The 16,423-nt window shown below is 55.8% G+C and overlaps 1 protein-coding gene across 1 annotated transcript in view; it reads left to right on the plus strand.

The window, feature by feature from the left end:
* Nup210 (nucleoporin 210) overlaps nt 1–16,423 on the plus strand; it is a 100,809-nt gene that overhangs the window by 11,571 nt on the left and 72,815 nt on the right. Inside the window, exons 2-3 of the mRNA XM_047534705.1 lie at nt 11,864–12,000; nt 15,037–15,168. Of these exons, the coding sequence (XP_047390661.1) occupies nt 11,864–12,000; nt 15,037–15,168 (269 nt within the window). The remainder of the gene's footprint in view (nt 1–11,863; nt 12,001–15,036; nt 15,169–16,423) is intronic.

Raw genomic sequence — 16,423 nt, forward strand, 5'->3', positions numbered from 1 at the left:
AGTAACTACTCAGATGTGACTGGACATAGGCAGATGGTGCTTATCAGTCAGCTTTCCATCACTGTGACAAAATACCTGAGATACACACACTTAAAGGCAGAAAAGTTTCTTGTGGCTCATGGTTTTAGAGGTTGGGGTCCATGGTCCCCTGGCTCTGCTGGACCTGTGGAGAGGTAATGGGTGATGGCAGGAAGCTCCAGGCAGAGGCCTCCTCCCGGCAAAGAGAGCCAGGAAGGGTCTGGCCCCCATATCCCTTTCAAGGGTACTGTCCCCAGTGAGCTCTGCATCACCAGGCTCTGCCTCCCAAGGGGTCTACCACCTTCCCATGATGCCGCAGGCCGCCCAAGCCTCCACCCCTGGACCTTGGGGGTATATTTAGGATCCAAATCATAACAGTGGGGAAGGGCTGACAAAGGGCTGGGTGTCCAGCAGCTGCCCCTGCCAGCCAGGGACTGCAGGGCCCCGTGCGTGTGTGTGTGTGTGTGTGTGTGTGTGTGTGGCCTGAACCAATTTTTCTACCAATCCCTTTGCACATGATGTCTCATTTAATCCTAAAAAGCAAGCAATCGAGCAGAAAAATGAAAACCCCTTGGTACAAATGGCCACCTGCTCTGCAGACAGAGGGGTGGGGGTGGGGGGCTGGCACCAGGAGCCTCACTCAGGGCCAGGGCCAGACCCGCCTTGGTCAGAACCCCATGGTTGACCCCAGAACTGTGGCCAGTCCTGGGATAGGTGAGGAGAGGCGCCTTGGCTTCTCAGCTCCTGGTTGGATCGCTCGTTTTCCTTCAGTGGCACTTTTGTGTATGTCATTAAGGATTCACTTGGGGCGGGGGTACTGACTCAGGCGGAGGCCAAAGTCATCTTCTCAGCGTCTTTGATTTAGAGACAAAGTCTCACTGAGTAGCTGAGGGCCTTGCTAAGTGGCTGAGGCTGGCCTCCAACTTGTGATCCTCTTGCCTCAGCCTCCAGAGCCGCTGAGATGACAGGTGCACGCCACCTGGGAATTTTAATAGGATTGTTGGAGTCAAACAAAGTCGTCACTGGGCTTCACTTTGCGCTTGACACATGATAAGCGCATAATAAATGAAAGTCACACTTGCTGTTATTTTTCAGTCCCATCCCCCGCGGTCCAAATGAAGTAAGCCCGCAGGCCTTAAGGAAGTGGCTCTGGGGCAGAGGGGATTTCGCCTCTCCAGGCTCCTCCCTCCTCAGATGTTGGTGACAGGAAACCAAAATGGCCTGGGTGAAACACAGGGGCTGTTATTTTGGCTTGCGAGAGGGACACGCCCAGGCAGATCTTGTTTCAGGCTTCTGAGTCGCAGGGGTGAAGGCGATGTCACCAGGTCTTGGTTCTTCAGGCCTGTGCCTGGACTCCGGCCAGATCCTCTTTTTAAGGGACCAAGAGGACGACATTCTAGCCCAAGAGCCTCCCCGAGTTCAGGAGAAGCTGGAAGTCCCGGATCGTTCCAGCCTGGCCCTGTGGCCCGGCCTCCCCGTGGCCCGGCCTCTTCCTGGCTGCAGACTCCTGCCTTCTCAGTGGGGAGGAGGAGGGAGCCAGGTAGCTCCCTGCCAAGGGCGTGGCCTCCATCAGCAGACTCCACCCTCAGGACCCAATGCCCTCCTCATTCTGTCCCCTTGGAGGTTAGGATTTCAACACAGGGACTCTGGGGGACACAAGCATTCAGTGGAGGCAGGCACCCACAGAAAAGCTGGAGGCTGTTACTCAAAGAGGAAGGTGGAGGCAGGTGGGTGAAGTGCCGTGGGCCTCCCCCACCCCGAAGCAGTGACACTCGGGTGCCAGGGTTTCTCCTGCTGGCCTGTCCACCGAGCTGTTTTGGTGGCAAGAAGGAATGGAAGAACCCCAGGGCTGACCAGCCACCTCCTTATACCTCCCTGCTGGCTGGGTGCAACTTTTGGGGTGGTTCTTAAGACCTTGCAGAAGGGGTGCAGCTTTCGATGGCCTCTGCTCCGCTTGGTATGTTTGGTCCAATGACATTTGTGTTTAAAAACCTCACCAAGAACAATCCAGGCCCAGCCAGCCTCACCCGTGCCTCCCGGGAGACATTACAGGAAGCCCAACACCCATTGGTCCCACACGCTTCCAGGAGAAAGGGGAGGAGGGAGTGTTTCCTTACTTTTCTCTTTTTTTCTTCTGAACTCTACCCCTGAGCTACCTGGCCTGGCCTCACTTGGTCTTGTGAAGTTGCCGAGGCTGGCCTTGCATTTCTGATCCTCCGGCCTCAGCCTCCCACACAGGTGGGATTCCAGGTGTGCCGCCGCCATGTCGGCTGCCCGGCTCATTTTTACAAGCCCAGCACCACACTGACCACAAAGCAGGACCAAAGCTGGCAAGGGGACGAAAACCACAGCCACCCAGCCACACATGGCGCACAAAGACCCTGTAGGACGCAGACCTCACGGATCTGCTCAGCTGTTTGTTCAGGATCGGGGGTGCAGGGGTGGAACAGTGCCGCTGGACCCACTTTCCTGCTGGAAAATGAGCCACTCAACAGACAGGGACAGTTTGCAGAGGTCATTTTGGGGAGTGGTCTCGTGAGCCTGTCAGTTTGGGTGCTCAGGAAACAGGCTGGTGGGGATTTAGAAGTTTGTTTTCAGCGGGCAATATTTTTACACGGAGGAGAGCGGAGGGTCTGGGGTCAACGCTCAGTGTGGCTCTCCGTCACTGGGAAGGGATGTATCTGGGGAAGGATGGATGTTGCAGCTTCCTTTCCAGGGACTGCTCTGTCCCTGGGCGGGGATGTACAGGGACAACCTCAGTGGTGACTTTCTTTTTCTCAGGTCTTCCTGTTTTTTTTTTCCATTTTCCATATCAAATAGAAGCAAGTTCAGAAAAAGGTAAGCAGGACAGTGTATTTATCCCGAAATGCAAGGTTGGCTTAGTATTAAAAAAAAAAAAAATTACTGAAGTAGGTATTTAATAGAACAAAGAAGGAAAAGCACATGAACCCTCAGCACCCATTTTAATAAAGAAGCCAGCCCTGTCCCTCCTTCAGGGACACCTCATGCCCTGGTGATACTTCCTCCAGCCACCCTGCTGGGAATGGGGACCTTCCCGGCCTGGCTTTGTGGGTGTCGCCAGCCTTGTCATCGAAGGGCCCAGATTCACTCCTTTCGTTTATCCTTGCTCTCCTCCCTTTGAAATGTCAGCTCCGTGAAGGTAGCGATTCCTTCCTGTGGTTTACACAGAACTTTCTAGTATCTCTGGCACCTAGCATAATACCCGGAGCCTCGCAGATAAACCTAGTCCATTGTTATGGCTTGGATTTTAAAGGTCCCCTGAAGGCCCCTGTGCTGGATGGAGGTTTGGTTGCCAGCCTGTGGTGCCCCTGGGAAGTGGTGGAACCTTTAAGAGGCGGGGCCTAGCGGGAGGAAGTTAGGTCACAGAGGGTGTGTCCTCCAGGGGGATTCAGGGACCCTGGCCCCCCCCTCCTCTTTCTCTTGCTGCCACAAGATGAGTGACTGTGCTTGCCCACTTGCTCCCCACCATGCCGTTCCGCCTTCCCACAGGCCCCCAAGCCACTTCCAAAACCTTGAGCCAAGATGAACCTTTCCTCTTTTTAAGTTGGTTTTCTCAGTCATTTTGTCACAGTGAGGGAAAACTCACACACACAGGAATTTAGTAATGGAGCACATTGGCGACCCCCAGCAGGACCAGGGTGCCGTAGGAGCTGAGAGGAGAGTCTGGGTGGGTCCAGGGGGAGTTGCCATCTGCTGTGAGCCACCAGGGTGGGCGGGCAGGGAAGCTGCGGGACCAGAGGTGGGGGAGCTGGGACAGAGGGAGGCGCTTCCAAGCCAAGGTCAGGCCTGACATCGGTCTCTTGCCAGGAAAGCCATCCAGGCCAGCAGCCTCAGGTTGGGGAGATGCTCATGGCCCCGAGGTGGAGGGAGGCCCAGGAGGAGGACCCTGGTGCCCAGGGAGGAGCATGGACAGTCATCACGAATGAGCATAGTGGGGAAGGACCGGCACCTCCTCCCTTCTCTGGAAAGTCAAGCACTGTGCCCAGCACGGCAGAACCACGGCCCTCTCTGGGCAGCCCCCTCTTTCTTCCTGTGGCCGGAGCCTGCTGTTTCTTATTTCATTGCCGCTGCCGTGTCCTTTGTGGTCAGATGGTCCATCGCACAACTGAGGACATGGAGGCCCAGAGAGGTTGAGCGGGCTACCCAGGGTCACACAGGACTGAGCGGCGGCCCCGGCTCTCACGACTTCCCCTCCCTGCACGTGTCAACGGATGAGAGAATTGGGAGGGCCACCAAGTGCCACTAACCACGTTGCATCCGGGTCCCGGCGGATGTGCTGACCAGCAGGGAAGACCAGCCCACATGCCCGCAGGAGGCGGCCAGCACCCTTCCTGGGGACAGGCTGGCCACGCATCCCACTGAGCCAGCAGGAGGCTCTTGGCAGAAAGGCCACCTGGAGCTGGACTTCGTCGCTTTGGCGGGACGTGAGGCAGCGTGGGTGGCGGCCTGTCTGCTCTGGGTGGCGGGTGACCTCAGCAGCTCAGCCTGAGCGCCGAGCCTCCTTCTTGCTCTGGACGTGCCGGGCCGCGTGGCCAGGCGCCTGCGGGTGCCGGGCGTGTGTGTACCGGCCCTGCGGGGCTCAGGGTGCCTCTGAGCGGCTCCCGTCCCTGGGGTCCTCCCCGCCCAGTCAGGACTGTCTGGCGGGTGCAGCTCGCGGTCATCTTGTCCTCGCTTTTGCAGAAACCCCGGAAAATGGCAGCTTAGCAGAGACTCCAGCCAGAGGCCCTGCTGGGGTGGCCGGACTTGCTTTCTGTCCCTCTCCACACCTCCTCCCCAGGTGTCCCCAGCCACTTCCTGCTGCCCTGAGTGTCCCCTTCTAGATGACTTGCTTTTGGCAGCCCTGGTGAGCCTCAGCAGGCGCAGGAGGTGGATGTGTTCGCTTTTCCTAAAATGCCTTTTAAGACGGATGCGTAACCATTAAAATATGTAACGAGTCAATTAAAAAGCTGTCCCTCGGGGTGGCATCTCATTCCCCTCTGGTGGCACGTGCCTCACACCCTGGGGAAGGTGCTCACGTGGTGGGTGAAGTGCCTGATCTGAAGTCACCCGCAAAGCTGTCTTCCCTGGTGCTGCCGCTTGAAGCTGTGCTGCTTTCTGACAGATGACTTAACCTCTCTGAGCCTCCGTTTGGTTCTCCCCTGCTGGGGGACCGTGTGAACCAAGGGCCGTGAGTCTCAGTAGCGGGGGGCACGCTGCTCAGTTCTCTTGCTCACCTCCTCCGTGCTCCCTCATGAGCAGAGAGCTTTCTGGAGAAACGGAGCTAACAGGCTATCAATGCCTGTAGCTCTCTCTCGCGAGTGGAGGGTCCCTGAGTTACCGGGGTTTTGATTGAGGATTTTTCTACTTTATAGCAGTTCAGAAACACCCAAACTTTCTGCTCTTCATTTTTTTAATTTGAATTTTTATTTTTACAGACTGCATTTTGATTCATTATACACAAATGGGGTACAGCTTTTCATTTCTATGGTTGCGCACGATGTAACTTCTTCACACATTCATGTGATCATACATGTACATGGGATAATACTGTCCATCTCAGTCTACTCTCGTTCCTTCTCCCCCTTTCCCCCTCCACTTACCAGAGAAAACGTTTGGCCTGTGGTTTTTTGGGCTTGGCTTATTTCACTTAGCATGATAGTCTCCAGCTGCATCCATTTACCAGCAAATGCCATCATTTTATTCTTCTTTATGGCTGAGTAATATTCCAGTGTGTATATATACCACAGTTTCTTTGTCCATTCATCAATTGAAGGGCATCTCGGATGGTTGCTCTTCACTTTTAATACAGTATTCAGTCCATTGCAGGAGAGAGTCAACATATTTTTACGAAATAGGCTTTGCATGAGAGATCGTTGCGTAACTTTAGGCCGAGGGAAACGTTCTGGGTGCGTTAAGGTGGATGGGCTGAGTCCTGCTCTTTGGTGGGTCAGTCCTATGAAGTGGACTTTCTGCTCAGCACGTTTGCAAGTCGTGAGAGATTATTAGAATGTAACCCCGGGAGAAGTTGAGGAGGACCTGTCTCTGCCTTCGCATACCCACAACCAGCCTGATCCCTCCCGAGGTCTGTGTCATGTGTCTGTCTGCTTACGAGGTCTGTTATGAAGACGAGATAAAGGAAGAAAAAGAGAGATCGAGAGTCCCTGGTAAGAGTTGGAACTGGGTCATGTGCTCCCAGATCTGCCGTTGGGTGTGGTGTGGTTTCTCTGAGGGCTGCAGACTGGAGACCCAGGAAGAGCCCGTGTTTCTGTTTGAGTCTGAAGGCAGGACGCTGATGTCTTAGCTTGAAACTGTCAGCAGAGAGCGTGGATTCGCTCTTGTTCAGCTTTTTGTTCCCTTCAGACCCTCAACTGATTGGACGAGGCCCACCACATTGGGGAGGTGATCTGTATTACTCAGTCCACTGACTCAATGCTGACCTTATCCAAAAACCCCAAAGAAAACAACAACAACAACAAAGCAGAGAGAAGCTCAGAATAACGTGTGAGTGAGTATTCCGCCAACCCGTGGCTCCGTGAGGCTGATGCATAAAATTAAACACCAGGTTTCCCTAGCACACTTTTATTTTTAATAACAAAAAGTTGTCCCTGGGTATCTCTGCCTTCTTCAGAAATGAGCTCCTCCTGCCTGCCTTCAGTCTCTTATCTCCTCCTGCACTCCCTGTCCCCGCCCGCCTGGCTCAGTTTGATGAACTGCTGGGTGTCTCCACCTGCCTGGCTCAGTTTGATTGACGGCTGGGGCCATGAAGAGGTTCCCACCCTCCCCTGCGGGGAAGGGGCTGTTCTAGGGGGATCCTGGAAACAGGAGTCTTGAATTGTACAGTCTCTTCCATTCCCAGCCTAGAAACCAGCCGGGCTGAATCTCCAGGGCCACCTGAGGGCCAACCCTCACCGGCAGCAGACCCCAAAAGTCACAGCATTTCTGTGTGGCCAGGAGGGGACTCCGGCAGCACCCTGCACTTGACCTAAGAACGCCTGGCCTTTGGTTCATTCTTAAACCGGTCCCTCTTCCTTCTGTGCCTCAGTTTACTGATCTATATAAGATAAGGGCCTAACGGTAGTTCTGAGTTACATCAACTCTTAGGGGGAATTTTTTTTTTGGGGGGTGGGTACCAGGGATTGAACCCAGGGGTGCTTAACCACGGAGCCACCTCCCCAGCCCTTTTTATATTTTATTTAGAGACAGGGTCTTGCTGAATTTCTTAGAACCTTGCTAAATTGCTGAGGCTGGCCTCCAACTTGTGATCCTCCTGTCTCAGCCTCCCAAGCCGCTGGGATGACAGGTGCATGCCACTGTGCCTGGTATATTTTTGTTTTAAAGTCATATTACATTAAAAAAAAAAAAAAGATAATGAGTGCACCTGTTCCTACCATCAGAATGAGCCTCTGTGCAAGATTATTACATTTTTTTTTTCTTTTTAAAGAAATCAAACCTTACAAATAAAAGCGAATTCTTCTAGCCTCTTCCCTACGGTCTCCATTTCCAGTTTGGGGAATACCTATCCCTTTATCCCCGTGTGACCAACACTTTCTAGGTGTTCTCTTTGTATTTTCGCAGTGCTGTGAACCATGCCCAGGGCCACACGTGTCCTGCCCCTGAGCCTCGCCCCTGGCCAGCTCCCTAAGGTGCTTGTCATCCAGAATTGCCCACTTCCTGGGAGAAGGGCGGGGTGGGGGTGGTGGCCGACCCTTTCTTGCAGACGAGGACACTGAGCCCCAGGGACACGTAACTGGCAGCCTGTGTGACTCTTCTGTGTCTTGGGAGGGTCTGGCTGAGGCCGGGGGCCTCCGAATGCCTGGGGAGGGAGGTGGAAAGATCACCTGGTAGATGGCGAGGGGACCCTGACGCAGAGAGAGGACAGGACACGGACAGCGCGGGGTGACCACGAGGTTGGGGACGTGGCTGGGTACCCTGCAGCCGCTTCCCACAGAGCCTGGCAGATCCCTTCCCCGAGGGTGGTGGCAGGGGGCTTCTGGAAGGAGGCCCTTGGATTTCCCTTGACTGCCCTGTGATCAGCACTCGGTGCTCAGGAGGGACCTAGCCCAGGGCCGGGTGGGGACTGGGGCCCGGCTGTCAGGGAGGAGCCACCCTGTTCCGAATTGGTGCTTTGATAACGTGGCCCTGGGCAGCGCCTTTGGTCCTGCTGCTGGTGCCTGGACCTCGGACGCAGCCTGCAGTACGCCCAGCGGCAGCGGCTGCTCTCAAGCCCGCCACCCCCGTTAAGGAAACTCCGTCCCAGCCGCCCAGAGGGACCGAGGCTTGTGAAGTGTACCGTGTGACAGCCTCGTGGTGTCCGGCTGGGGCGGGTTGAATGATGGCTTCTCCCAGAGGACCTGCTGTGACCAGCTGGGTTTGCATCTGCCACCGGAACTAGAAGATGAGCTGGTGGTTGTACCTCTCAGGATGTCAGAGGCCTGCGGACTTTTAAATACTCTTTTTAGATGTCGATAGGCCGTTTCTTTTTAATTCATTTATCTGGATGCGGTGCTGAGACTCCTCCTCCTGCTCCTCCTCCTCCTCCTCCTGCTCATCCTCCTCCTCCTCCTGCTCCTCCTCCTCCTCCTGCTCCTCCTTCTCCTCCTCCTGCTTCTCCTCCTGCTCCTCCTCCTCCTCCTCCTCCTGTTCCTCCTGCTCCTCCTCCTCCTCTTGCTGCTCCTCCTCCTGCTTCTCCTCCTCCTCCTCCTCCTCCTGTTCCTCCTGCTCCTCCTCCTCCTGCTCCTCCTTCTCCTCCTCCTGCTTCTCCTCCTCCTCCTCCTCCTCCTCCTCCTGTTCCTCCTGCTCCTCCTCCTCCTCTTGCTGCTCCTCCTCCTCCTCTTGCTCCTCCTCCTCCTCCTCCTGCTCCTTGTCCTGCTCTTCCTCCTCCTCCTCCTGCTTCTCCTGCTCCTCCTCCTCCTCCTGCTCCTCCCCTTCCTCCTCCTCCTCTTTCTCTTCCTCTTCTTCTCCCTCCTCTTCCTTTTGTTTTCCTCCTCCTCCTCCTGCTCCTCTTGCTCCTCCTCCTCCAGCTCCTGCTCCTCCTGCTCCTCCTCCTGCTCTTCCTCCTCCTCCTGCTCCTCCTCCTCCTGCTCCTCTTGCTCCTCCTCCTCCAGCTCCTGCTCCTCCTGCTCCTCCTCCTGCTCTTCCTCCTCCTCCTCCTGCTTCTCCTGCTCCTCCTCCTCCTCCTCCTCTTGCTCTTCCTGCTCCTCCTCCTCCTGCTCCTCCTGCTCCTCCTCCTCCTCCTCTTGCTCCTCCTCCTCCTCCTCCTGCTCCTCATGCTCCTCCTCCTCCTGCTCCTCCTCCTTCTCCTCCTCCTCCTTCTCCCTCCTCCTCCTCCTCCTGCTCCTCCTCCTGCTCCTCCTCCTGCTCCTCCTCCTCCTCCTCCACCTCCTCCTCCTCCTCCACCTCCTCCTCCTCCACCTCCTCCTCCTCCTCCTCCTCCTCTTCCTCCTCCCCTTGTTATCCATCCATCCGTCCCAGGGACACTTCACCACAGAGCCACCTCCCCAGCCCTTTTTATTGCTTTGAGACAGTGTCTTGCTGAGTTGCCTTCGGGCCTCACTGTGTTGCTCCACCTGGCCTTGAACTTGGGATCCTCCTGCCTTGGCCTCCCTCCCGAGTGGCTCGGCTCAGGTGTGCACCAGCTGAATGACGGTTCCCTCTTGGCGTCCGTCGTACGTCCCGTGGGCTCGCGCAGACGTGTCGTCTCACCTGCCCACCGTGCTGGACTCGGTGTGAACTTTTCGACGCAGGGGGAAAAGGGTCGGGTTTGGCAGGGGAAGAGGAGGGGTTTGTTTGGGCTCGTGATTTAGGAGCTCCAGACGCGGCTGACCCTGTTCCTTCTGGGTCTGTGGTGACAGTGTACCATGGCGGGAGCACCTGGTGCAGGAGGCCTGGTCACCTCGTGGTGGCCGGGTAGCAAGGAGAGAGGAGGGTCCCGCTCCCCGCTCTGCCCCCGGCCTGCCTTCTAGGCCCCAGGACCACCTCCCAGTAGTGCCCAGACGGGGGACCAGCCCTCGCCACCTGGGCCTTCGGGGGAGATTCAGGATGGACGTGGTGGCAGTGGCGAAGGTCAGTGTCCCCACACTGAAAATCCTCTGCTCCACTCGTTCCTCTCGCCCCCCCCCTATTTTTTTTTTTAAATTTGGGGGTCATTTTAGACCTGGAGGAAAGTTGCAAAGATGACGCCGAGATTCCCCGCACGCCTTTGCGTAGTGTCCCTGTCCCAATGTCCCCATGGACGTTGGTCAGGCTCACGCAGGGACCCTGGTGCCGGCCGCGCGTGGAGCTCTGTGGGGTCTCGTCAGCTCTCCCCCCGGGTCCCTGATGCCAGCCGGGATCCCACGTGGGTCCCCCCGACAGGCTCCTTGCGTGCGCCTGGTGTCCCACCTGACTGTCCACTTCTGACCTGGCCGGCCACCTGCGTCTCGCCTACCCGCCCTCAGGGAGCCCCCGAGGGGACAGCCTGCTGCATGTCCCCTAGGATGCTCTGTGGGCAAGTTGGGCGGCTCTCCGGGCCTCCTGCCAGCCGCTCTGCGCGTCCCCGGCCTCCTGGGCCGTCTGGGGTCGCTGTCACCTGGCATGGACAGGAAGTCCTGAGAGGCCTCCTGAGGTGCTGGGCACCGTGGTGCCGGCCGCGAGTGTCCTTCACACTCCAGAGCAGCCCCGCGGCCAGGAGATCGAGCAGTGCTCGCGGGAGGACACACAGACCCCAGGGTCAGTGCCCAGCAGTCAGTGCCGGCCCCTCTGCCGAGTGTGTGCCTCCCGGGTCCCCGGTCACACTGGTGGCTGCTCTCCCTGCTGGGCAAGCTTCGCTGCTTCCCACCTCAGGTCCTTTGCTGCGGATCCCCCTGTGGACACTGTGATCCTCTGACCAGGAGGCCACCACCACCTGTCCCCAGATGACGCACACTGGCGCAGCGCCCAGGGTGCCACGTCTGAGGGACCCTCTCCTTGGTCCCACCTGGCCTTCGCCTGGGGACTGCTGGTGTCCTGCGCCAGGCACGAGAAGCCCAGGCCGTGACGCCACACGGCTGCCCTCGTGGTGTCGGGTCACCCTGGCCTCCTCCCCGTCTCCGACGGCTCTGGGCCACTCGTTGGTGGCCTCCTCTGCTGTGGCTGCAGCGTCACGCGGTTGTGGTTATGACAGCTGGTAATTCACTGGGGCTGGAAGAGGACGCTGGTCTGTGTGCCCAGCTCCCAGCCTGGTGACCGGTCAGCCGAGAGGCCCGGTGTCCCTCCTCCACCTGCCTGTGTCCCCTGGGGTCCCCAGGGCCAGCCTTCTTACCTGTAGATCGCAGGAGGCCCCTGGTTCGCCCTCCCCTTCCCTGGTTTCCGTCTCCCACCGTCGGGAAGTGGTAGTAAATGGAAAATTCCAGAAACAAGCAAGTCCTGAGTCCCAGTGACTCTAGATGACGGCGCATTGTTATAAGGGCTCCGTTTTTAAAGCTCGTCATTCCTAATCGCCTCCTGTGCCTGGTTTATAGATTTGATTTGTCCTGTTGGGGGGTCCAGCGCTCATCGTGGTCTTGAGTGTCCAGGGGACAGCTGTACCTCTGTGTCTATAGGACAGTCCTGGACGGTGACCGTCTGTTGACTAGCAAGACTGTCGCCAGGTATTGGGTCCCCTGTTTGGTTTGCCCGAGTCGGGGACATGTGCCCTGGTACCCCATGTCCTGAGGTCGCGGAGGCCCTAACTGGGGGACATTGGCTGGACCCCCCTTTTCTGGGGAGCTCTGCAGACGGTGTGGGCGACTGCTCGCCTCTGTCCTGGCGTCCAAGCTGGGCGGAGCCGGGGCGGGAGCCACAGGGTGGCATCCGGGCTCCAGAGTGAACTCCCACCTTCTCCCTGCAGGTCATCCACCCGGCCGGAAGTGGCCAGCATCGAGCCGCTGGGCCCCGGCGAGCAGCAGTGTTCCCAGCGGGCAGTGGTGCAGGCCCGCCTAACCCAGCCCGCCCGCCTGACCAGCATCATCTTCGCGGAGGACATCAGTAAGGGCTTGGGAGTGACAGGGCCATCGCTGGCCACCAGAGTCCGGGAAACGCCCCCTGGAGACCAGCCACCTCGTGCTCACCCTGTGCTGCGTCCACGCTGGCTTCCTACATTCTTTTCTTTCTTGCCTTTTTTAACACCCATACTGTTTCCACGTTTGTCTCAGTCAGAACACACTCGGTTCCATTGCGGAACATTGCAGAGGAGAGCAGACGGAAATGCCCAACTCTGGGGACTGAAATTTACGGAGACTTTATTGGGGGAGCTTAAACTATTTTTGCTTGGGCCAGTATTTTGTGACTAGTAGTCTATAGACTACGTGCATCAAAATTATCTGGGGTGTTCGTTAAAATTCCAGATTTATGCCAAGCACGGCGGCGCATGCCTGTCATCCCAGCGGCTCGGGAGGCTGAGGCAGGAGGATCGTGAGTTGGAGGCCAGCCTCAGCAACTTAGCGAGGCCCTGAGTGACTCAGTGAGACCCTGTCTCTAAATAAAATGCAAAATAGGGCTGGGGAGGTGGCTCAGTGGTCAAGTGGTCCCTGAGTTCAATCACCAGCCGGTACCTCTTTATATCTATTGAACCAAATTCTCAAGGGATGGGACCAGGAAATCTACATTTTAATCTGCTCCTCAGGTAATTCTGTTGCACATGGGGCTTCCTCAATTTCTAGATCATTATTTGTTACCCCACTTACTTTGAATAGGTGTCAAGTTAAAATGAATCAAGATGTTCAGTGTAGGAAATCCCTCCTTTTCCTTCCTGTGTGAATCAGCTCTTTGTGACTGTGACAAAATACCTGAGAAAATCAATTTCGAGGAAGAAAGGTTTATTTGGGCTGATGGTTTGGAGGGTTCAGCCGGTGGCCTCCTGATAGGTCCCCACGTGACTTGGTGGAAGGAGCCGCTCACTTCAGGAGTGCCAGGAAGGAGAGAGAGAAAGGAAAACAAGGGGCTGGGAACACTGGCCTTCAAAGCAGGTCCCCGTGACCTGCCTTTCCACAGGCCCTGCCTCCCGCAGTTTCTACCACCTCCCAAGGGTCCATCCCGTTGGGAACACACCAGTGGTCAGCATTGGTGACTTTCCAGAAGAGCCCCACCTCTGAACGTCACTGCCTTAGGGAACCAGGTCTTCACTACGGGAGCCTTTGGGGAACATTCCAGAACCAGACTAGAACATGTGCCCGTGTTTAATTTACCTTATCATTTTTTGTCCCCCGGGCCCCCTGGAGGATCACTTCCAGGAGCCCCTCCAGCATCAAAATCTGCGGGTGCTCAAGTCCCTCACGGGAAACGGTGTTTGCATATGACTTAAAGACATGCACCTGAATACTTTCCTTTTCTTTTTTTTTTTTTTTTTTGGTACTGGGGCTTGAACCCAGGGGCGCTTAACCACTGAGCCACATCCCCAGCCCTAGTTTAGATTTTATTTAGAGACAGGGTCTCACTGAGGTGCTTAGTGAGGTCTCAGCGAGGAGCTGAGTTGCTGAGGCTGGCCTCCACCTTGGCGATCCTCCTGCCTCAGCCTCCAGAGCCGCTGGGATGACAGGTGTGTGCCACCACGCCCCACTCTCTGGAATACTTTGAAAACATTCTAGATGCACTTATAATACCTCATATAAAGTCAATGCCGTGTGACTAGCTCCCATACTGTCTCATTAAGGGAGTAATGAGAAGAACAGTTTGTACGTATTCAGTACAGATGCCGTTCTTTTCCCTGAATATTTTAGTCCAACGTTGGTTGAATCTGTGGATATAGGGCCCGTGGATCCAGAAGGCCTGTTGTATTTAGAAAACAGTACAATTTTCTATCACGCATTGCTCCACCTACCCGGATATGCCATTGTCCATTTTACTGTGAAATAATTATCATTAACTTTTCCGCAGTGCCAGGATTTGAACCCGTGGCCTCACACATGCTGAGAAAGGACTCCGCTACCAAAAATTGTTTTTAAGGCTGAATAATGTTCTGAACAGGAAGTTGTTCTATGACTATTCCCTTATCCCGGGCATTTAGAGTGTTATCAGCTGTGTGTTTCTGTGTCGCTTATAAAAATGTACATTTTTATACAGAGGACAATTTGGGATTCTTTTAGGTTGTTTCCTCTCTAGAATAGATTTGTATATATAATATGCAAATATATATATATATTTTTTTGAGATGGGGTCTCACCGTGCTGCCTGGCTGGCCTCTCACCGCAGCTTTCCTGGTAGCTGGGGCGACAGGTACACACCTCTGAGCCCAGCTATGAGTACTTTTAAGGCTTTTGATAGATGGGGACATATTGTAAGCACACACGGATGGTGCACAAGTATTTTCATGTGTACCTGGAGATGATTGGAATAATTTGGTCTTATCCGCTGTGGTCCTTCCGCTCGGCATTTCTAGCTAATGCCATTTGTGTGTCTGATTTATGTGTATTTTTTTTTTTTTTTTTTGATTTTGTGGTGCTGAGGATCGAACCCAGGGCCTCATGCATTTAAAGGTCACATAGTGCCCTGTTCTCAGTCTTCAGTGTAGGGACAGGACTTCAAAACTGAGCTGTCCTCTTTGGGGTGCTAACTACTGACACCTCAGTGTGCGTCACTTAACTTCACCCTTTTACGCTGAACAAATCCACATTTTCCCTTTGAGTTTTGGGTTGGCACCGAGCTTGGATCGGCCACAGGAGCTCGAGGCGGCCGATAAAAATGCCTGCAGAGGGGCTGGGGTCGTGGCTGAGTGGTGGAGCGCTTGCCTGGCATGTGGGAGGCCCTGGGTTCAATCCTCAGCACCATGTAGAAATAAATTAATTAAATCAAGGTCCACCCACAAGTAAAAATGAAAATGAAAACAACAACAAAAAGCCGCCCACAGAGATCTTCCTCCCCGAGCGCCCACGTGTATTCACGAGGCCCCTGACCAGGCTGCTCCTCTTCTTCTGGGGGCTAATGGGCTCCCCGACCCTGCTGCCCTAGTCTCCGCGAGAGGCCACCCTGGAGGTGGGCGGGTGGGCCGCTGTCCTCACGCCGACCTTCCCTCCGTCGTCCCTCCAGCCACGGGCCAGGTGCTGCGCTGTGACGCCATCGTGGACCTGATCCACGGGATCCAGATCGTCTCCACCACCCGTGAGCTCTACCTCGAAGACTCCCCGCTGGAGCTGAAGATCCAGGCTTTGGACTCGGAAGGTGAGCGTGTCCCCCCTGCCACCGCGGCCTCCCTCACCGTGTCCTCCTCCCTCCGGCCCTGGCGCTCCAACCAGGAGCGAAACGCTGGTGACAGGGAGAGGCCAAGAGGTAGAGGCCTCCCTCGCAGGTCCCAGACTGAGGTGGCTTCGAGCTCTGGCCACCCCTGAGCTCGGGCCCGGCAGCCAGGCCTGTGTGCCCAGGGACTTAGCTGGCCCTTGAGGCGGATCAGCGCCTGTGATTCATGACAGTCCCGGGAAGTGGCCAGGTGCCCCTGTGGACCATGGGAGCTGCTTTTCCTGCCCGGCTGCAGGACTGGTTTTGGCCTCCTGGTTCAGACTTCCGGACTCCCTGCCCACATGTGTCCTTCCCTTGTTTCTTCTTAGGAGGGCACCTGGGGCACTGGACCCCTGAGCCACATCCCTGGCCCTATTTTGTATTTTATTTAGAAACAGGGTCACGCTGAGTGGCTTAGGGCCACCTTTGAATGCATGCTTTTGGCCCCAAGTTGGCTAGTGTTTTCTGCCCGGGCCAGGATGGTAAATGTGACCCTGCCTTGCACACCGTGAGGTCTCTGTTGGGTCAGTCCGCTCCGCACCCGTGGTTCCACAGCTTGAGGGAGTGGGCGTGGTCACGTGCTAATAAAACTTTATTTATAAAAGCAGGCAGGGGGCCGAATTTGACTCAGGGTCAAGGAGAACCGCAGTCCCTGCTCTTGACCTTTCTGTTCCGTTCTCCATCTTTATTCACTTGAGCAACCACTCTTACTGGGAGCGAGAACCCAAAGTCCACCCACTGGAGTGTATAATTCTGTGGTTCTCTATTCACAAAGTTGTGTGACCGTCACTGACTTTTGTACTTCTAAACCCAACACCTGTGAGCACTTACTTCCTGTTATCCCCTCTCTCCAGCTTTGGCAGCCAACAGTCTTTGCATCTTGCTGTTCTGGATTTTTTTTGGGGGGTGGTAGGGGGTATTGGGGTTTGAACTTAGGGGCACTCAACCCCTGAGCCACCTCCCCAGCCCTATTTTCTATTTTATTTAGAGACAGGGTCTGGCTGAGTTGCTGAGGGCCTCTCTGAGTCGCTGAGGCTGGCCTCCAACTCGTGATCCTCCTGCCTCAGCCTCCCGAGCCTCTGGGATGACAGGCGTGTACCCAGCTGTCCAAAGCTTCTTCAGCTGAACGTTGTTATGTGGGTGTTCGTGTGCGCCAGGCTCCGTGCTAGGCCCTTTCCAAATGCCATCTCTTACCCCACAA

Source organism: Sciurus carolinensis, chromosome 19, assembly GCF_902686445.1.
Source record: "Sciurus carolinensis chromosome 19, mSciCar1.2, whole genome shotgun sequence".
In the NCBI taxonomy this organism is placed as follows: domain Eukaryota; kingdom Metazoa; phylum Chordata; class Mammalia; order Rodentia; family Sciuridae; genus Sciurus; species Sciurus carolinensis.